A 22,989-nucleotide genomic window follows, 5' to 3' on the forward strand; every position below is an offset into this window, starting at 1 on the left:
GTTTGTTGATGTAGTACATTTTCTGAGAAGGTCCACAATTTTAGCCATTGCAAAGGATATGGGACACAAAACAGGTTAGAGACCATACACTATCCTTAGATGACCTCACCCCCACCAAGAACATAAGAATATATCTATACTTTTACATCAAGCCTTGATCCTATCTTCCAGACTCCTATTATTGTTACATAGATGTCTCCAAGTTACCTGAATCTCAAAATGTACAAAATTAACCACATTACTTTTCATCTTTCTCTCTACCCCAAGCATAATTTTTCTTCTGTACCCATCTAAATTGCCCAAATCAGAAACCTTGTGGTTATTCTAGACTCCTTCTTCCCCCTCATCTCATAGTGCGGAATCAGCCACTTCTTAGACTTCTTTCAAGTCTATCTCCCCTCTCACAGCTGTGGTCTTATACCAAGCTCTCTTCCTGCCCCAGCTTCCCAATAGGTCTCCTTGACTCCAGTTTGTTTCTTCTAATTTGTCTTCTAAAATATTGCCAACAGTGATCTTCCTAAAATGCAAAGTTGACAATGGCACTCTTCTTTTTAACTAATACCCTACAACTGCTCCTTATTACTTTTATGATGAAATTCAAACTCCTCACCATGGCCTACGAAGCTCTTGAATATTTGGCTTCTCCCTGCCTCTCCAGTCTCATCCCACCCTCCCTCCTGTCACTACACTCTGGTCACATTGGTTTGCTTTCAGCACTTAACTATCTCCTGCTTCAGGGCCTTTTGTACATGTAGTTCCTTCTACCTTTAACTCTCTTTCTCCCTACAAGGGAGGATCCTTCTCAAACTTTAATCTCAGCTGGTACTTCCCAAATAAGGTATAATTTCTCCTTGTTGCTATGCTTTAGCATATGCTAATTCTCTGAGCTAGAGGAACCCCACCCCTCACCACTTTCTTTTTTGATCTAGTTAACTCCTAATTCTCCTATAAGACACAACATAGCATCATCTCTTCCAGGAAGTTTTCTTGACCAGGTTAGATATTTGCTCTTTCTCTACTATATATAGTCAGAGAGAACCCTCTCTTTTGACAGTGGTAATAGATGAAGCTATGTTCATGCATGAAAAGTTATGTACTTCCTGCTGAATCATACAATGCACGGATCAATGGGTTTTTACAGAACGAGGCAAATGGATGATTTGAAACACTATCTTTTATGTATACAGGAAACACAGCCTTCTGTTTACCAGCTTTAATAGCCAGTATAACTAATAAAGAAAGATCACTGCAGTCTTGCAATGTGTGTATAAAGAAGGAATACCACTACACATGACTGATCCCAGCATTTCCCATACCTAATATAGGATGCCCACGCATCAACATTCAAACTTTTAACATAATAAAATAAAATCAACAACATCTGAATTTTCAGTATTCAAATAATGTTATGTGAGAGGGAGAAAAAGCAGCCTAGGAATTCATATATAAGATTCCAATTTTGCAGGGAAATACACATACTTGGAAGGAAAGATTCCAATATCAAAATAAATGACTTATTTTCAAATCTTTCAGTTTTTTTCAAAATTTTACATATATAATTATAAAAGTAATATACATTACCTTTTAAGGAAAAATAATTTTTTGTAAAGATTTTGAATTTTCTATAAATTGTTCAAACTATATTTATACTAAAATTAATACTCACAGCATCTGACTCTCCTGCTGCATCACCTTTTTCACTACAAAAAAATAAAGAAAACAAATTTTAGAATCAAAATAAAACCATTCAATAATCCAAAAATTCAGAATATTTTACTGGGATTAAAAGTTCAAAAACTTCTTTCAACATAAGAATTTCAGAATGCCATTGTGCAGCGAATAGAAGCATTCTAAAAGGGGGTCATTTTTATAAACAGAATAAGAGGTATGCTCCATTAGCACATATACAAATTCACTAGAATTAAAAGAAAAAAGCTAACAACCACCGGTGCTATTTTTATGAACAAACGGCTGCAGAAAACAATTTCTTCTATTCGCTTGATATATTCTGGCTGAAGAAACCAAAGACTTCAAATACAAGGATATTAAGAAAAAATTGTTTTGAGAATGAGCTAAAGTCAGTGCAATAGTATTTCTGTTCCTCTTTGAGACACTGGCTCAATATATCATTTGCAATTATATTTAAGAGCAAGACATCTTCCCTTCTAAAAGAGAAGCAAAAAAGATAGTAAGACAATGTTCTGTTAGCTCCTGAAATATGCAAGAAATAATACTCAGTAGATTGGCCCAAAGTGTGGCGAACTCTTCACAAAACCCTCCAACTCTGATTTGCTTACCCATGATACCAACTGAGACAAAAATGCTTCAAGGAAAAACTTAGCAAAGCAACTTTGAATTAAACATTAAGCTGTTAAAGAAAACAGTTTCCTAGTATTCAAACTATCCTAAGATTTAAAAGTTTCACAGTTAATTTTAAATTTAATTAGTTCAACAGTGGTAGATAGCAAAAAAGAGTGGAAGTGACTAGAGTGCTTCTCTGCCTTATGCCAGAAGCTCTACTAGCTCCATTACCAAAATGCCTTCGTTTTTTGGCTGGGTTGAAAAAATATGACTTATGAGAACTGACTGTTTACTCACAAAAGAAGCAGGAAAATTATCTGAGCCAGAAAAAAAGAACTTAGGATCACACGAGCACGGTACCCATACTAACCTTGCAACAGCTGGAACAGAACTGAGATGTGGATCATCCTTAAGCAAGTCATGACTACTTTTGCTTTTTCCCTTCATGCTCTAGAAAGGAATGTATGATATAACCATGAGTGGGAAAAAAGCAGTCTTCCAAAAGGACAAGTTAACATATTTACGTAAAATCTAGTACTGTTTTATGTGGTTAACGAAAGATATGTGTTCCTGAACATTTCAGTATAAACTAAAGCTTTACACATAAAAATCTTACTCTCCCATTTATTAAAAATATTATTTTAGAAAAACCTTTTCTTTTAAAAAGTGATATACCCTTAACAATAGGTTTATTAATTACTATTTCCAAACACTAAATCCTCATAGCAATTTACATAAACTAAACTAATTAAAATTTTGACCCATATGTTAAGACATAAAAGATAGATCACGAGTTATTTGAAACCAATGCACACTATTCTTCAAATATACTGTCTATACTGCACAGAATCACTTTAAAAATGTACCCAAGCAACCAGATGAGTGCACCTACAAGGTACTTTTTAACAAATGGAAAACATATATGTGGAAGAACCTCTCAAGTATGACAACATTCATCAATGACCAAAGACTTATTAAATGCTTTAATTTCAAAGTTCATGTTCTTCTCAAGAAAGTTACATTTTAGTAGGGAAACAAGACATAGGAAGATATAAGACACAGAACTACAGAATAACTACTACTGCTACTAGTTTTCTAATTTACTAAGTACATACTTGGTGCCAGGCACTCTGCTATGATACAGTATTCCTATCCCTGACTTCCTCCCCTACAAATGAAAGTATCTAAGGTGGGCATTATTAGCCTCATTTTACAGATGGAAAACACAGACAGAGAAATTAAGTGATTTACTAGAGGTCACAAAGCTAGTCAGTGGTAGAGGATCTAGGATTTAAATCTGGGTCTGTCTCACAATAATATACCAAAAATCCAAAAGTATCCATTTTTCTTTTCCTAGAGGCCCTATGAACACAGAACTCCGGGCTGGTTTCAGAGCTGCAGACTATCCTACAGACTTCCCCACCACAGGGTGGGAAAACTTTAAACTTATACCTTGTATCTTGAGGTGGGAAACTACTCATCAATCCCAACCCTCAACTAATCATGTAAGAGTGAACAGTAAGAGGTTAGAGTTGACAGGAAGAAAGGATGATTGCTATTTACTTTGAAGGGAAATTTTAATTTGAAAAATTCATTACAAAATGTATTAATTGAAATTTTAAAACATCAGATACAGAGAGGTGAAAATACCTCTTTCCCTTAAGCCCCATTCATCACAGTTTAACAATTTTGAGAACAGGCTTCGAAATTTGATAGGTTTTACTTTGAGACAGCTGTATACCTTCTTAAATATATTTCCATGATCAAAATAATAGCTTTTTAAATTTCTGTATTAACATGGAGTTCTCTACATTTTAAAGATATAATCAATGAAAACACGTTTATAGTCTAGTTCTACAAGACAAAACAAAAAAACCTCTCTCAAACAATTAATCTAAAGATGCTATTTATCTGTAGTTTTAAAAAGTCATAGAATCTGAATTATGCAATTAATCTATATTTCTAATTCCATAACCCTACACAAGCCAAGGAGTGATTAAAAGGCAAAACATCAACTAACTACTTGATTATATGTTTGTCCAACAATGAAAACTGAAAAGAAAATTTTCAAAAACCAGAAAGTGGTGTAGTAGAAAGAACACAGGACAAGAAGAAAGATGATAGTGAGACCAAATGAATTTCAAAATCTGATATTCAGTAATTCTATTGGTTTTAGTCTAAAGCTTACCATTTGGGGAAACAGAATGACCTCCTCATTCCTCAGAACCCTTGCCTACAAAATGGAAACAACAATAACAGGAGCCTTGTCTATTTCACACAAGAGAATTAAAGGAGACACGTGCAAAAGTGTGCCAGTGAATGTAAATGACCTAAATGAGAATAAAACTTGAACATCTTTTGTTCATGCTTTTCTTCCCTAAAATTTCTTCCTCCTGCATCTCCAGCCATCAATGTTTATCTTCACCCACTCTAAGAAATATTCCCCTATTAATTCTCCCCATGTGGCCCCCTCATGGAGTCACAGGCACAAACATCACAGCCAGAGGTGGCCTCAGACCCTCTGGTCCAGCTTCTCAGTTAACAGATCAAAAAATGAGAATCAAGAGCAAGGTTAGAATTCAGCTCTCCAGGTTCTTGGTCCATTAATGAGCTATAATACTTCATTTAATTGTAAATGGTAGTTTACAATTGTTAGTTTAACATTTTAAAAAAACCAGGTTCTCGTTTATCTCCCAAAACGTAAAACAGCTTGAAGGGAAAAGAAAAAACTTGCCTTACACTAATTTAAAATAAGACTTAGCAATAGGAGCAAACTGTGAATTAATCTGAATAATCATTACCATTTCAAATTTTAATTAACTTTATAAATTAAATTGGGATAGAAATATATGATAAAGAGCAACTTTTTAGATGCCCCTTCCCACTATAGTAGACTTTGCACGCCACAGGCAGAGAAAACAAATTGTGGAAGAACTAAAGAAATTTGGAGATAGTCCCAAATAGGGTAAAAATGAATTTGGATATTTCTATTTAATGCTTATCCTTTCTGAATGACCTATTTTAAGTTTCTTATTTATACCATCCACTAACAATAATTTTAGAGGAAGAACAAATACCTAACATTTTAAAATAATTTTTTAAAAATTACATAAAAGCAGCTGGCTAAAGCGTTTAGTTGCCGAACAATATACTAAACATATTTAGTGAATTCAGCGTAAGGAACTCCACATTAAATTCAAAACTATCTGTAAGCAAATCTAAAAATGAACATCAAAGGGAATGTGGGAAAATGACATTATTATCTGGCACTTCATACCCAAGAAGAAAGAGGCAGTCAAAGAGTGGGAACTAAACAGAGTACAAATAGAAAGAAAGCAAGAGGCATAGTGATACAGAGGAACAAAACTGGTCAAGAAGTTGGAAGGTCTGGGTCTCAACCTCTAACTAGCTCTGAGTTATGGTTAATTTTATGCTATGGTGCCCAGTCATTTGGTCAAACACCAGTTTAGATGTTGCTATGAAGCTGTCTTTTAGATGTGATTACCACTTAAATCAGTAGATTCTGAGTAAGGCAGATCATCTCCTAAAATGTAGGTGGACCTCATCCAATCCATTGAAGGCCTTAAAAGCAAAGACTAAGGTTTCCCAAACAAGAAGTGATTTGGTCTCAAGGCTGCAACATAGAAACCCTGCCTAAGTGGACTCAAGACTGTAACATCAACTCTTCCCTGAGTCTCCAGTTTGCTGGCCTGTTCTACAGATTTTAGACTTACCAGCCCCACAAGCACATGAGCCAATTCCTACAAATCAATCTCTCAATCTCAATCTCTCTCTCTCTCTCTTTCTATGGTTTCTCTCTACATATATATACACACACACACACACACACACACACACATATATATATATATATTGTTTCTCTGAAGAACCCTATTACATTACTACATTCTGTGACCTTTAACAGAGAACCAGAATAACTTAATACTGGGAAAAAAAAGATTTACAGGCCATTTAACCTAGTCTCCCACCAAATGCAGGAATCTTCTTGACATCACTGTTGACTAACCACCAGTGTCTCAACACCTGAAAGCGGCTTATAACCTCATACACATACGAAAATCACTTCTTTTTAAATGGCTTCCATCATTGAAAAATTTTCTCTCTACTTGGAGGGAAAAAAAAAAATTTATGTGTAATTTCTAACCATCCAGGCAATCCTAGTTCTAACTTCTAGAACTAAAAATGAACTACAAATAATTCCTATTTTTAGGCTACTACACAGAGTTTAGTTTAGGTACAAAAGGATTAGTAGGCAGAATAATGTTCCCCTAAAGATGTCCACATCCTAATCCTCAAAATCTCTGAATATGTTCCCTGACATGGCAAGAGGAACTTTTCAGATAAAGATTTTGAGATGGGAAGATTATCCTGGATTATCAGGGTCGAACGTAATCACAAGAGTCCTTACAAATGAACGAGGGAGGCAGGAGAGTTAGTTTTACAATGATGAAGCATAAGAAAGACTGATGGCTATCGCTGGCTTTGAAGATGGAGGAGGGGGCCACAAGGCAAGGAATACAAGTAGAAGTTGGAAAGGGCTAAGGGAAGTGATTCTCTTCAGAGCCTCCAGAAGGAAGCCAGCCCTGACAAGACATTGATATCTAATCCAGGGAAACCTGTTTTGGACTTCTGACCTCCAAAACTAAATGATACTGCATTTGTTTTGCTTGAAGCCACTAAATGCATGGTAATTCGTTACAGCAGAAATATGAAACTACAGTCATCCCTTGGTATCTGTGGGGGATCGGTTCCAGAACCCCCTTGGTATCAAAATCCTCAGATGCTCAAGTCCCTTATATAAAATGGCACAGTATTTGTATATAACCTATACACATCCTCCCATGTACTTAAATCACCTCCAGATTACTTATAATACCTAATACAATGTAAATGCCATGTAAATAGTTGTTACACTATCTTGTTTAGGGAATAATGACAAGAAAAAAAGTCTGTACATATTCAGTACAGATGCAACTATCTTAGGCCTTTCAATCTGTGGTTGGTTGAATCCGCGAATGCAGGACCCACAGATACAGAGGGCCAACTGTAATACAAATATATTAACATTTTTTAAATTAGTTAAATGTAAACAACTAGAAAAGTAAATAATTTAAAGTTCATACAATTTAATGGGGCAAAACCATTTTATAAATTATGCTGTTTAACATTTCTGACAATCTCTGTGCAAATGGCCTAGCAGCATTCTCCATGCCATGCTCATTCCCACCTCCCAACTTTTTGGGAAATTTTAATTTCATAGGATAAATGAGAATAGGACAAAACATTCTTACTTTATTCTCAAGTGGTGTATTTGTCTATCAGTATAACTTTTTCTTGGTTAGAAAAAAGCCTTTTTATAACTTTGGATTTAAGGTAAAGATGTTAACATATGTTGTAGTGAGAGAAATACTATGCGTATCAGTGTGAATGTGGCACAATTTAATCACTATTTTAAAATCTAGCTATTGAGATACTTTTATAATGAACCTACCGGTTAACTTGCCTCATGAAGAGTACTTGTCTGATTGTAAGTTTTCACTTGAAAAATATTTTCTGACATCTGTATTTAAATTATACACAAAGACTCAGGAGTAAACTTTAAACCAATACAGACATTTGAATGAACTATTATTTAAGAAAACAATATGAAGGGAGGGATCTTACACATAAAAACCTTTCAGATATTTGAAGCCTAGGATCACATTTTCACTTAGTTTTTACTTCTCTAAAGTATATCCAGTTCCTCAAGCACCCCCCCAAATGAGATGTTTTTTGGCATCATCCCACTCTCCTCATGACCCTCACTTCTTCTGGATGTATCTAGTTTGCCAATATCCTTCTTAAATGTGTTCAAAACTGAACAAAATGCTGTAAATGTGATCCCCCAAAATGCAAAGAACATTAAATTCCTTACCCAGAGACCTTACTCAGTAATTCAACCAGGGCTTACAGGCTATTAAGTCTTACACCTATTCAGCTGATTTCATTAAACGAAAGTGCAGAATTTACATGTGCTCCTATTACATTTCAACTTACTCATTCAGATAATCAGGCACAGGTTGACAACAAAGCACCCTTTGGGCAGAAGGATTCCATCAGCTATAAATCCATCTAACTGTCCTATCTCCTAGATCACATTTCCTCATGTTGTCCCCAAGAATATCAGGAGAGACTCTGACAATGTGCTTTCCTGAATCAAGATCTGTTATTATGGCATCCTCTTATCATGAAATCCTATCAAAAAGGAAATGAAGTCAGTCAGGCAAGTCACTTAACCTGAGTCTCAGTTTCCTCATCTAGAAAGAAAGGAAGTTCGACTAGATCCCTTTGAGCTATAAAATTCTATTATGCTAAAAGAGATTTTATCAGGTAGTAGAAAGATACTGAAATAAATAATGAAGGAAAGCTAACCCATGTGGGAGAGGCACCTTGGCATGAATAAATGAGGGGGTGAAGCAGAGTCTGTAATCCCTCACTGATAATCCATAAACCAAGGGGGACTTATCTTACTTCTCCTTTCGCAGAAAGTAAAGCCTCAATTCAGAGTTGACCAATTATTAACTTGTGATGAGTTAGACAGGTTCTGGAATAAAGCTTAACACTGTGGAGTCACTGAAAAAAGAAACTTGATAAGCAAATGAATAATGAAACAATTATTTTCAAGCCCTCTAGAAATATTTAATTTCATGTAACCACTGAAACTGCAAATTGTTCCCAGTCACTGTAAAAGATACTTACTTGACTTTGGCTCTAGTTATTACACGCATTTAAAAATAGCATGGCAAAATTTAAAAAAATATATATATATATTTTTGATCTTTTTAGGTGAGGAAGATTGGCCCTGAGCTAACATCTGTAGCAAATCTTTCTCTGTTTTTTTTTTTGTTTCTCACCAAAGCCACAGCACATAGTTGTATATCCTAGTTGTAAGTCATTCTAGTTCCTCTCTGTGGGATGCTGCCACAGCGTGGCTTGATAAGTGGTATGTAGGTTTGTGCCCAGGATCTGAACCAGCAAACCCTGGGCCACCAAAGCGGACTGTGTGAACTTAACCACTCAGCCATGGGGCTGGCTCCTAAAAAAATATATTCTATAGGTCATACTTTCCCAAAATTCAGGCTAGCCATCCCTTTTCTTAACAAGGCTTCATTTTACCCCAAAGGCAAAATGTACTTGAAGGGTGTTCACAGTTTGAAGAACAATATAAAAAAAACATAAACAAAATATAGTTCCATTTTGATTCTCTCTAGAATTTATCTCAAGCCCTCTAGAGAAATTTCCCTTCCTCTAAGCCAGTAAATTTTAGTAATTTTTTGCTATTGTTCTATTTTTTCATGCTAAACTTATCCACGACTCCACGATATAAACAGACAGAACAGCTAAATTCTGTAGGACAAAGATTCTGTACAGTGTTGGAGAATGGTTTATTGGTGGGTCATGATATACAAGTGTACACTCATGCTCTCTAAGGCTGCTCAAGCTACTATCCAGAGGTCTATGAGAGTGCTCAGGAAGGACACTAGGCCAGCTGTGCTGAGTTTATGACTTCCTACCCCAGAAAGCTGAATAGCTGGTGAAGTTTCTTGCCAGCCTCTAGACTGCTTGAGCATGAAGGCAGCAGCTTCTGCATAATAATCATGATCATATTAGAGATTGTTTGATATTCTTTAGCTCTCTTAGAATAAAATATGAATTATAGCATAGAGTGTATTATTTAAAGACATTTGACTTTCAAAAACATTTTTCCAGATTGCATAATGTATTACAGTAAGGGTTATCCATTTCCTTATTTCACAACTCCAAATGGTACATATTATTTCTATGTTACAAAGAGGAAAACTGAGGCTCAGAGAGACTAAGTTACCCAAGGTCACAGGGCATCAGTGGAAAGTGAAGTGTCAATATGAGTTTGTATGATCCCAAATCCATGCTATTTCTACTCCAACATACTGCCACTCAAAGATAACAAAAAGCTTACCGTCAAGCAGCTCACAGCCTAGGACTTTTATACAACTAATAAGGCAGAAAGGAAAAGGTATAATGTTCGAGTAGTATACAATAAGAACATAGTCATATGTTTCTTATGTAATAAGCAACAAGACTGTTTTTAAAAGGAAAATATAAGTATCACAAGAAAGGCAAAGGGCAGATCAGAAAAAAAAAAGATTACGAAAAACTAGAAAAGATGGTGTTTTAGGTGTTGAAAATAAATATAACTTTTACCTCCAGAAGTGGGATAGGATACTTTAGGCAGGGAAAAGAACATGAACAAAAACACAAAAAAAGGGAAAATACAAGGCATATATGTAGAACAGCAAAGAGTTCAGATCTGCCAATCCAGCATTTCCTACATTTCCCTGATAAGAGTTCCAGGGAATTCGCTAAGAGCATAGCTTCCCAGGTCCCCCCCTTGGAGATTTTGATTCAGTAGGTCTGAGATGCTGCCTAGGAATTTAATTTTTAAAAAAGTACTACAAGTGATTTTTATCAGCAGGGAAGTTTAAGTATTAGGCTAAAAGACAAAGTTGGTGAAGGGGAGTCATGAAAGCAGAGGCTTGAAACAATAGGCCAAGGAATCTGGCCTTATTTCTATAGCCAACAGAGAGCAACTGTAACATCTTAACGAGGCTTCAGGAAGACTATTCTGATATAATGAGTGGAATGGAAACAAGAGAAGGGAGATGGCAGACCAGTCTGTAGGCTATGGCAGCAGCCCAGGCTAAAGATAATAAAGGCCTGAACAAGGGTAGTAGCAAAATAAATTAAAAGGAAAAGAAAGATGTAAGATACCTCACGGATGAAAAATTAGTGGACAGTGCAACTAACTGGTTATGCAGAGAAAAAACAAGAAAAAAGTCAGAACTGAATCTAAAATTCTTCTTTAGAGGCTAGTGATACCCAGGAATAGAAAGAGAAGTCACAAAACAGGGAGGCTTTTGGGAAGAAAAGATAATGAATTAAGCCTTGGCCAGGGCTGGGGTAACTAGTGAGATATTCAAATAGAGAGATGTCCAGTAGGCAGCTGGAGAAAAGAAGAGTAAGCCAGCCTAGAGATATAGATTTGAGAGTTGGAAACAAACATTTGATAATTTTATCACACAGGACCCTCCCACTAAAGAGGCAGATGAGAGAAATACGATGACATAATACTAAGGTTATACTACTCATTTGATAATGGACTGTGGGTTGCAATCTTCTTGGCAAAGGAGAAAGAATTTACTTGGTCTTTCTACTGTTTAAAGTGTTTTTCAGACTTAAGGGCAAACATAAAGAGCAAGCCAGCACTATCTACGGTGATATCCTTTCACATTTCAACCTTGTAGCAGACAAAATTGCTTTTGGAGTATCAAGTTCACTGTATTCAGCATAAGTTAAACATATCATTTTTAAATTTTATTTTGTGCAACAGTAAGCAGCAGAAGGAAGATAGCTTTAAACATTTAACACATGCTGTTGTTACAAACAGAAAAAATTCAAACTAATTTCCTTGGAAAGTCAATCTCATAGTAATTGGGAGCAAAACTTACTTTAGACCAGAAATTTAATTCAACAAAAAGACTGACAGAAAAACTCTTTTCTTCTACCCTTGCTCTCCAAGGCTGCTCAACCTTGTATCCAGGACCCCATGAGTTAGGGAAGAGCAGTGGGCCAACTGTACTACACTGCCTCCTACCCCAGAATGCTATGCTAGCAGTGAAATCTCTTACCAGCCTTTTAGATGGCTGGGGCTTCAAGGGGGCAGCTTCTGCAGCATTCAAAATCATATTAGAGACTTAAATAGCTATAGACACCTAAGTTCAAAATTCTGATTCTACCACCTGCTATTACATGGTCTTGGACAAGTGATTTAACATCTGAGTATTGATTTCTTCATTTACAAAGTGGGAACAATAACATCTATACCACATGGTTGTTATAGAGATTACATAAAACAAATATGTAGCACAGGTAGCAGATAAGAAAATAAATAATTACAATGCAGTACAATAAATACTGCATTGATGGCCACAGACAGATTATCATGGAAAGAAGTTATGCTTAGTCTGGATGGGAGTTGTGTGAGGGAGGGATGTAGAGCTTGTCAGGAGTTGATATTGGAGCTAAATCTTAAAGGAAAAACAAAAATTGCCTAAATAAAGGAGGGAGCACACTCTAAGACAAAGGAAAAATACGGGTGGGAGGACTACGGGGAAGGAGTGGGTATGTAAGGAGATTTGACATCTTTAGAAAATATCAGTGAAAGGGAATTCTGGCAATTCCCAGATCTACCATTTGTGGTTTTCTCCATTTACAAATATACCCACAAGATCATGACATATAGTAAATCTTTTACTTGGATGAGGCACAAATTTGAATCATGACTAACACCAGGCTAGTGCACTGACATCTAAAGAAGATGACTTCTGAGATATCGGGGTGACAGAGTGATTGGTGATGTTGATAAGGGATAGGGAAAGGCAGTTTCCATGTAAAGATTAATTCAATTTTGACATCAGAAGTAGAGATGTTTCCTAAAGGCAACTCAGAATGAGGAATAAGAACACAGAGGAAATATTTGGCTTGTCTCCTAGAGTTCAGAATGTTATGAATAGAGGAGGTAAATGAATCCATGGTATCAAATAGATCACTCAAGGATACTAGACAGTGCAAAAAAAGTTATGACTAAAATATTTCTTATACATGTCCATTTTATTCAGTTTAATGCAAGGGGTATAAGTAGAGTGCTTACTATATGCCCGACATTAGCCTATCAAAACCATGCTCAGGGATGAGGGAAGCACATGGATAGAGAAGTACAGATAAGGGTAATAATAGTGTGATTTTAAGTCAATGCTATTGTTAGTATCGGTAAGAAATAGGTGACTGTGGTAAGCAAGTAAGGCAGTGCTAGGTTACAGAGTTTTTATTACTACAATAAAGACTTTGAACCTAATCCGTTAGGTCTCAGTGTTCACCAAGTTTCAAGAAAGGAACATACATCGATTCTTTGAGAGTAAAGACCTTTGAAGATGATTTTCTTGGAGTTTGCTTATCAGAATCACTACCCTAAACAAGGGCAGGGCACTGAGTATGAGTATTCACTTCAGCAATGGGTATTGTGACGAAGTGATATTGAGGAAAACCAGACTCCAAGGCCTATGGGAAGCACTGGAGGGGTAAAAGGCCAGGAAGCAATACACAATCCAAAGACATGGTACGGTGAGACACATGTAGGTTCAAATTCCAGCTCTAGCTGCTTACTGGTTACGTGACTTTGAGAAAATTATAACCTATCTATACCTTATTTGTGGGTAAAATGGGGATAATGAAACCTATCTAAAAGGACTATGATGAGAATAAAATTAATAAATATACATAAATAATATTAAAATGAATATAAGAGCTTTGGTCTGTCATTGTTTTCTATAATAATCATTATCACCCAGCAAACCAATTAAACAAACAGCAATTAAAATCTGAATCATAAAGTTGAGTCATTCTTTAACTCTAGCTCCAGCTGATTAAAAAAAATGACAAGTTAAAAAAAAAACTACAATTTTAAGACAGCAAATCTCCCAGAAGTTGCAAATACTACTAACCACAAATCATTTTATGAATCAGCTCAATAAACACTGACTGAATGTGTACCATGTAAAACATGCTGTGCTATGTATAGCAAGAGATACAAAAATAAGCCAGATAGAGACCTACTCTCTTTGATAATTCAGAACAAAGGGCAAATTAGAGTTTTACCTGACTAACTCGATTTACTTCCTCCTCTTCTTCCTCAGCTTCCTCTCCAAATGAAAGTAAACTAAAATTTCTAATCACAAAAAAGGAAGGAAGAAAGAAAGAAAAGAATGAAGGAAAGAAAATTAGGAAAAAAAGTTAAATAAAACTTAGAAATATCCTATTTTCAAAGCAATAGAATAGAATTTACAAGAAGGAACACATTCTGATTGTTTAACAATAGATAATATTAGTATTTAGCAGAAATATACTAAGGATCTACATTTTCAACAAAATGTTAAATCTTTGGCCTCAACCACAGATGTTTCATCTATTAGACTAAACTAATGACTAAAAATCCATCCTGAGCACTACCATTAAATATACTAAGTCAAGCAGACAGAAATAATTAAGCTTTTCATATTTATCAAAACTGGTGAGCAAAATGGAGATTTCTGAAAAACTAAATACATAGGCCCAAGAGCACTACAAATGGGAAGCAATTAACCTAGTGTCTGCCAAAATACATCTTAAGATTTTAAAATTACTAAGTTACACAAAATTGTCAAAATAAAATAATATAAGCAATAAACTTAGCTTAAAAAATAGCCCATGGAGAGAAAAAACTAAACTTGTCTTCTTTGAGCCTTCAAAGAGACATCCCAAGAAAGATAAATAAGTTATTAAAACTCTCAAATATTGGAAAAATAAAAGATTTAGCAACAAAAGAGGAATTTTTATTTTGAAAGCTAGAGGCAATCAACGACTACCACATTATCCCTAACATACCTGCTATGAACTAAAAACAAAAACAGAAACATCCAACTTTTGGGCTCGTTGTCAAGATAAATCATAGTGATGAAATACCGTGTCTGAATATAGTGACAGTGACGTTTCACCCAGAGATAAATTAGTCAAAATAAATGAATCGAAAAATAAAAGGAAATCAAATATATAGCTATACAAGAAGTTATTTTGCCACAAGAAATCAACTGCTTATTAAAGTGTCTGGCTCATATGCGACAGTTTGTAAAAGCAACCTAACTTATGTATGTTGTAGGATATCAAGGAAAGAAACCAATATGCATTGAATACCTACACTATTGGGTGTTTTTAAATTCCCTTTCTCATTTAATCTTCATAACAACCAGGTGTTGTACCTATAATTTCCATTTTACAAGATGGGGAAACTGAAGCTGAGAAGGATTAATAAACTTTGCTTCTTATGAAATAGGTCAGGCAGGATTATGCTTACAACTGTCTGAATCTAACACCTATAAGTACAATAAAATCCTTAATAAAAATGCTACAATTCAGTAAAAGAGTAAATTGAAATCTAATTCTTTGATGTCTATTTTAATAAAACAGACAAAAGTAATAATGTAAAGAGTATTGTTCACAAAACATTGAAACTTATTAAAAAATTTCTGTTTTTTGGAAAACTATCCTTAGAAAATAATCCAGAATACAGAAACAGGTTTATGTTTAAAAATATTTATAATGAGATTACTTTTAATAGCACCAAAGAGTGAAAAGTTAAATAAATTATGTAATTGTGCAGTCATTATACCCTTCATATTTTTCTTTACTTTCCAAGTTCTTTACATTGAGCATATATTAATCAAAAAAGTAAAGAACAAAAAAAATTCTCGACTTGTTTATATAAATAATTGCCATAGTGATCATAAATATTTATCTATTTATTAACACATTTCACATGGACACCTAAGACAACACTTGTTTAGTTTAAGTTAGATCGTGCATTTGAATACAAAAAAATGCACATTAAAAAAACCACACACACTCATAATTCAGATATCTCCCTGGTCCAAACAGGCTTCCTCCTCGCTAGTAAACAACTGTTACAAAAGGAAATAAAGTGAACTAAATGAATCAGTATTGCTTTTCAAACTGAAGAAAAATCTTTCTGTTATGATTACTTTGTGCCTTTGGGTTTCAATTTCTTTACTTCCTCCTCTGGTTTTTCTTTTTTTGGCTTTTTTATTTCTCTTGGAATGATGTCATCAAAAGGATTAAACAAAACCTATGAAAAGAAATATTTTGAAAACGTTATTCCACATTTTAAATTTCACAAAAAATTAAAACCAATATTTAATTACATTGACGTTGGTGTCTATATTTTGCCTCACATAACCATCATAAGTATAGTGATATATACCACACAAAGTGTTTTCACTTACATGGCCTCATTGGATTCTCCTAATAATCCTATGTGCTATTAAGTAACGGATATTTTATCCCTATTTTACAAAAGGGAAAAATATTCAAGAAAACTTAATACATAGTACGAGAGACAAAGTCAGGTGTTTTGACTCCAAATCAAATGTTCTTAAGGACCTTGCTTCCTCAATGAAGGATCACTCTTAAATTACCTAGGAAGTCACTTCATTGGGCCAAGTAAACCTAATTCCTCTAACTTTCCACTATGAGTCGAGCTTTCCATTCATTTGATTATCAGCTAAAGTTTCATCTTTGAATTCAAAACTGTCAATTAAAAAAAAATTCTTAATTAGAAATTGTGCCTAAATTACGGAGATAAAATCTGAGTTGTGATGTTATTTTAGTATAAAGCCTGCATCTGATGCTTTGAAAATACTAATAATCAATTTCTTTTAAATGACAATTTAAGTGCTGTATCTCATAAAAGTCATGCTCCTACCTCACAACTTTTTATTTTGTGTGGATTACGTGGTCTTTCTTCATCATCAATGTCTACTTCTGTTAGCCGCAGCATGTTATATACTGTATCACCTGTAACCTATCAAATAAAAAAGAAAATTTAAATGCAAATTATTACACTCATTCTTTGTAATACGGAGGACTTTTGAAAATATTTTTTGGATAATTAAAAGGGAATTTCATATTGTTACAGAAGAGCATATGCATTAAATAATGCAAATAAAGCAACTTCATCTTAAGGGGAAAAAGCACAGATGGAGTTGAATCCTTCAATAAGATTTTTGGGGAACTTCCAATGTATACTTAATATCAGTTTTTATTAAAAATAAAAATATAATGCCAAATAACCTCCTACTGATGATGACTTTTCATTCAAACATCATAAACAAATTTAGACTTTAGAGTAGAACTAGCAAATAACAATAAGAATGTGGTAAGTGCTTTGCAGACATTATCTCATTTAATTCTTACAAACATCCTAAAAGTAAGTACTATCACTATCTTCCTCTTCTACATAAGAAAATTGAGGTTCAAAGAAGTTACAGAGCCAACAGTGATGGCCTTTCTGACTTTCAGCCACCATGCTATTCTTTGTCTCGAACGTATAAGTTATAAAATATCAACTGTAAACAGTGGTGCAGAATGGCAACCTAAATCTAATTTTATTATATACTTACATTTTTTAAAAATAATAGGAAGGAAAATCTATGAACATCAGACAACCTGTGTCAGAGTGGCTCATGTGCCAATGCATATTTCTTAACCTGTGCTGTTAAACATTAAGCAACAATACTGTATTGCATATTTTTAGTGTGATTCCTTTCATTCAACATTTCTGAAGAATTTTAAAATAACACAAATTTTCCAGTTGTGCTAAGTTTTTTTCTGTTTCATCATCACAAAATCCAGTTTCGTCTTGGATGTGGGAAAACCATTCTTACTGAACCAGCAGAGGGAGCTGATACACTAGTGATGTCTACCATACCTAAGACTTAAACCATATGAATATATTTATGAGAAAGAAGAGTGAGAAAAGAAAACCTTCAGAATCCCTTTTTAAAGAAAACTCTTGAAAATTCTATAGAAGTGGCATTCCCTGATATGATGTTAAATGTGAGCAGGATAAAATGGTACTATTCAAAGCAATATTTCAGGTAAAAACTTTTCATGTTCACACAATTTCCACTTTAAACTTAAGGGAATTCATCATTAACAGAATAAACTTTAAAGCACTAAATGTTACTACCTAGGTGTCTTTCTAAAAACATGAAAACAAGATCAGCTGAGTGACATAGCAGTTAATATCATTAGTATGATTTTAGAAAAAAAACTTTAAAGTCATAACCAATGACTTACTTGAAACACACACAAAAATTCAAGTGGTCCCTCATAGTTTATTATAAGAGGAATATACTCCAACATTTTTTAAAATAATAAATATATACCCTTGGGAATATTTTTGTGAAGGCAGCTCTTGGATAAGTTGATGCTATGTATCATAGAAGTCTAAGATAACTGGACACAAACCTTTCCAAAGATGGTGTGCTTATTGTTAAGTTCATCTGCTCGACCCAGGGTAAAGAAAAACTGGCTGCCATTATCATGAGGACCAGCGTTTGCCATGGCAACCAGTCCTCTCCGATTAAAACGCAACCGTGAATGGAATTCATCCTGAAGCATAAAAAGAAAAGATGTGAGACTTTTTTATAACCATTCTACATTTTCTAACACCATTACCATCTGGAAATTAAAGCAAACAGCTGAAGTACTTTTCTCAAGCATCGTACAGTGACCCAGTAAAAAATTAAAGGAAACTCCAGACACTCTATTCCATTGGTATAAACATGAAGTCTTCAAAAACTTCTAAATCTCATATTTTAAAGAGCCACTGATATTTATTCATTCAAAGAACATGATATTGGTACTATCAGACTAATAAATAACCCAACTTTTAGCTTTTACTTAAACCCACTGTTATTCTTAATATCTTAACTATGACATTAACTCTTTTTTCTTTTTAGATCTTTTTTGTTAACATTGGCAGTTAACAAATTGCTGACCTATTCTTAATTAACACTCACACCTTTTCCCAATATTTTTTATGTTGCTTCTTTCTTCTGTTCTCCCTGTGATTTCCTGTTACGGCATGCATGTTGTGCTACAGAGGTCTGCTACGTACAATTTAGAATGAATTCTGCTATGGACTGAATTGTGTCCCCCCTAAAATTCATATGTTGAAGCTCTAACCCCCAATGTGATGGTATTAGTGGAGATAGGTCCTGTAAGGAGATGATAAGGGTTAAATGAGGCATAAGGGTGAAGCCCTAATCCAATTGGGCTGGTGCCCTTGTAAGAAGAGGAAGAGACACCAGAGCTCTCTCTCTCCACCACGTGAAGACACAGCAAGAAGGCAGCCGCCTGCAAGCCAGGAAGAGAAGCTGCACCAGGAACTGAATGTCAGCATCTTGATCTTGGATTTTCTAGCTTCCAAAACTGTGAGAAATAAATTCCTCTTTAATCCACCCAGTCAGTGGTATTTTGTTAAGTGGTCCAAGCAGATTAATACAAATTCCATACAGTGTTAAATAAAATGTTTTAAAATAGGATGGCATACATGATGTTCTAAAAATGTTTTACATTTACAGAGTTGCAGAGATCAGATACAGTCAAATATCAGGAAATATACAGTTCTTTTTTCTGACTCACATTTTCCTCACCACCATCTTCAGCTCCACCTGAATTCAATCTAGCATAAACAATTGCAATAAGACAATTTAGAAAGAATGCTTGATAGGGTAAGTGCTGCTCTGATACCTGAATAATCCTAAATATATGATAGATATTTGATTTTGTGCACTAATGTGAAATGCACTTTCTTCTTGTGGGGCACAACCATTTTCAATCAAGTAATCCAAGCTGACTTGCAATAAAAAAAATAATAATAATTCAGTCTCACCTTGAATGGGGCTCCATAGATAGACTCTCCACCAGTCCCTGTGCCAGTAGGATCTCCCCCTTGGACTATAAAACCGGGTACAACTCTATGAAAAATGGTGTTGTCATAATATGCTGAAAAAAAATTGAAAACAATTTATCACATTCTAAAATGGAGTGTATTTAGCTGTCAGAGTTAATAGAACTAGAGTCACAAATTTTTTTCGCCAGAATGTTAAATAGGCTCCTAAACCAAAACCTTTTCTTCCCTACTTCTTATAAAATATCTATGTACTTAAAACAGCACAATTTCTACAGGAACCATGGTGGTAGTTGTTTTGCATTTATTTCCAGGATTCTCTCAAACTCTGGATTATAGTTTTCAAAATAAAAATTAAGAGAATTTTGGTATAGATCAGTAGTTCTCAGCTGGAGGAAGAGGAACAGCAATTTTGTTCCCTAGGGGACATTTGTCAATGTCTGGAAATACTTGGTTGTCACACATGGGAGATGCTATTGGCACCCAGTGGGTAGAGGCCAGGGATACTGGTAAACATCCTACAAAGCACAGGACAGCCCCACTACAAGGAATTACTGGCCCTAAATGTCAACAGTGCTGAGGTTCAGAAATTCTGGTAGAGATGAATACCTATTTCCTAATTCTTCCTCTTCTCCTCCCAAAAAATTAATTTACACGAAGAATATACAAAACCAAAATATATCAAAATTACTCACTGATTCTAGTTCTAACACCACTCAATGCACCCTCTTCAAGAAACTTTCAATAAATAAAAAAAATAACACAATGTGTAACTGAGTCCAATTAGACTCTCAAGAAGTTTGCTAAATTATTAAGCAAAATTATTTATATTTACATATAAATATATGATTCGGAAGCTATAAACATACAAGAGAGATCATATGTGATCTCCTAGTAGTACTTATTATCTGGAACCTAGAATCATTAGGGAGACTTCACAGAGCAGAAAGAAGTTGGATATGGCAGAAGCATGGCACCTCAGTAAGGTAAAGCATGAGCAAAGAATTTGGTGAGGGTGGAAGGGCAAGAATTAGAGTTTGACTGAATCAGGGAGTTTATATTAGGAAGTGGCAACAATGGCCAATATGCATAAGAAAAGATTCTCAACATCATTAGTCATCAGGGAAAGGCAAATCAAAACCACAATGAAATACCACTCACACCCACTAGGATGGCTATCATCAAAAAAATGGAAAATAACAAGTGTTAGTGAAGAGGTGGAGAAAATGGAACCCTCGTACATTGCTAGTTGGATTGAAAAATGGTACAGTCACTGTGGAAAACAGCTTAGTGGTTCAGAAAAATTTAAACATAAAATTATCCATCAATTTCACTTCTATGTATATACCTAAAAAAAGTTGAAAGTGGGTACTAAACAAATAATTGTACATAAATCTTCATAGCAGCACTATTCACAATAGGTAAAAGGTGAAAACAACTCAACTGTCCATCAATGAATAAAGAGATAAACAAAATGTGGTACATACACACAATGGAATATACATTACTCAGCCAAAAAAGGGAAAGAAGAAATACTGATACACACTACAACATAGACAAGCCTCAAAGACATGCCAGATACAAAAAGTCACATACTCCATGATTCCATCTCTATGAAATATCTAGAATAGGCGAATCCATAGAGATGGAAAATAGACTGAGGGTTGCCGGAGGCTGGGGGGACTGATTGTTTAGTGGGTAGTTTTCTTTTGGGGTGATAAAAATGTTTTGGAACTAGACAGAGGTGCTGGTTGCACAACCACAGCAAACATACTAAATACCACTGAATTACACACTTTAAAATAGTTTTATGTTACGTAAATTTCACCTCAGTTTTATTTAAAAAAATCCCTTGAGTGAAAGAAAAGTAATTATTTTATCTCACTGAAGCTAGTTTTGAACTTACGTTAACTAGTCAGCTAAGTATAAGAGGAAAACATATGTAGAATATACGTCTAGCCCTGAAGGAAGTGCTGAATAAACAAAAGCTATTATTACTGTTGTTGTGAAACCAAACAAAAAACAAGTAGCAAAAGAGTACGTTGAGGTGGGGTCAATTATTGAGTGGAGTCAAAATTCAATCACATGCTGAGGACTGCAGAGCGGAAAAATGGAAAGAGCACAGTTCCCTGAGCTCTGCACTGAGCTGCAGAACTGCCTGACACCAGATTTCTTGTCATACAGGATGATAAATGTCTTTATTATTTAAGTAATTTTGAGTTGAGTCTTCTATTACTTGCAACTGGAAACTAGAAATACTTATCAAGTGCCTACTGTGGGCAGCACCGTACATATACAATTACTGCCATAATTCATAAAGTACCTATTACATAGGTACTTCGTGACACTTTATGAGTCAAAACATGACTATGATTTACCATAATTCATAAAGTACTATATATAGTGGCTCGCAGGCACCCTCATAATTATTTACAGTTGCAAGACATAACTGGATATAAAATCCATATTTTAAAAAATGTAATCTATAATCTAACAACTTTATCCAGTACATAGGATAGATTGGAAGAAGTAGAAAAGGAAGTCCAACTGATTTTTTTCAATCTCTTCTCCCAGTGAAGAGCTGTTGGGCTATATTCACAAGAGCTCCCCAGCGCAGACAAGTTCTCCTTGGTTACAAACAGAAACTATAAAAACCAAGAGGTCTAAAAGTATCTCTCCTGTATCCGTAAGTAATCATTTACTCAGATTAACCATTACTCAGTAATCACTACTCAGACTGTATGTAGCCATCAGGAGTTCTGAGTCTTGCCTCTTGTTAGCTGTGTAACCTTAAACTCAATTTTCCTCTTTTTTTTAAATTGAGATATAACTGACATTTAACATTATATTAGTTTCAGGTATAGAACATAATGATTTGATATTTGTATACGATATTTGTATATAGTGAGAAATGCTCACAAGTCTAGTTAACATCTGTCATCATACATAGTTAGAAAATTTTTTTTCTTGTGATGAGAACTTTTAAGATCTACTCTCTTAGCAACTTCCAAATATGCAATATAGCGTTATAGTCACCATCCTGTACATGTAATTTTCTCATTATAAAACTAACAATATAAATTAATTCAGTGTTCTGAAGATTAAAGAAGATAATGTGGGGGGAACCTATAAATTTTCAAATTCAACACAAATGTGAGGTCAAGCTTGCATATTTTCACTTAAATCCTACAAATTCATATTCAAATTTAAATATAAAACATGTGCCTGTCTAGATCAGAAAATGAAAATAATCCTTTAGGCCCATAATATGCAGTCAATCAACA

General features: G+C 34.7%; 1 protein-coding gene across 2 annotated transcripts in view; it reads right to left on the reverse strand.

Annotated features, from left to right (window-relative positions):
- The window catches only part of CWC27 (CWC27 spliceosome associated cyclophilin), a 221,371-nt gene that overhangs the window by 187,152 nt on the left and 11,230 nt on the right, over positions 1-22,989 (reverse strand). For both annotated transcript variants that reach the window (XM_070587456.1, XM_070587457.1), the window contains exons 3-9: positions 19,688-19,800; positions 18,259-18,402; positions 16,712-16,810; positions 15,972-16,075; positions 14,056-14,125; positions 2,672-2,751; positions 1,667-1,700 (exon numbers count right to left, since the gene is read on the reverse strand). In XM_070587456.1, the coding sequence (XP_070443557.1) occupies positions 1,667-1,700; positions 2,672-2,751; positions 14,056-14,125; positions 15,972-16,075; positions 16,712-16,810; positions 18,259-18,402; positions 19,688-19,800 (644 nt within the window). The remainder of the gene's footprint in view (positions 1-1,666; positions 1,701-2,671; positions 2,752-14,055; positions 14,126-15,971; positions 16,076-16,711; positions 16,811-18,258; positions 18,403-19,687; positions 19,801-22,989) is intronic.

The sequence above is a fragment of the Equus przewalskii genome, chromosome 20 (assembly GCF_037783145.1).
Source record: "Equus przewalskii isolate Varuska chromosome 20, EquPr2, whole genome shotgun sequence".
Classification (NCBI taxonomy): Eukaryota; Metazoa; Chordata; class Mammalia; order Perissodactyla; family Equidae; genus Equus; species Equus przewalskii.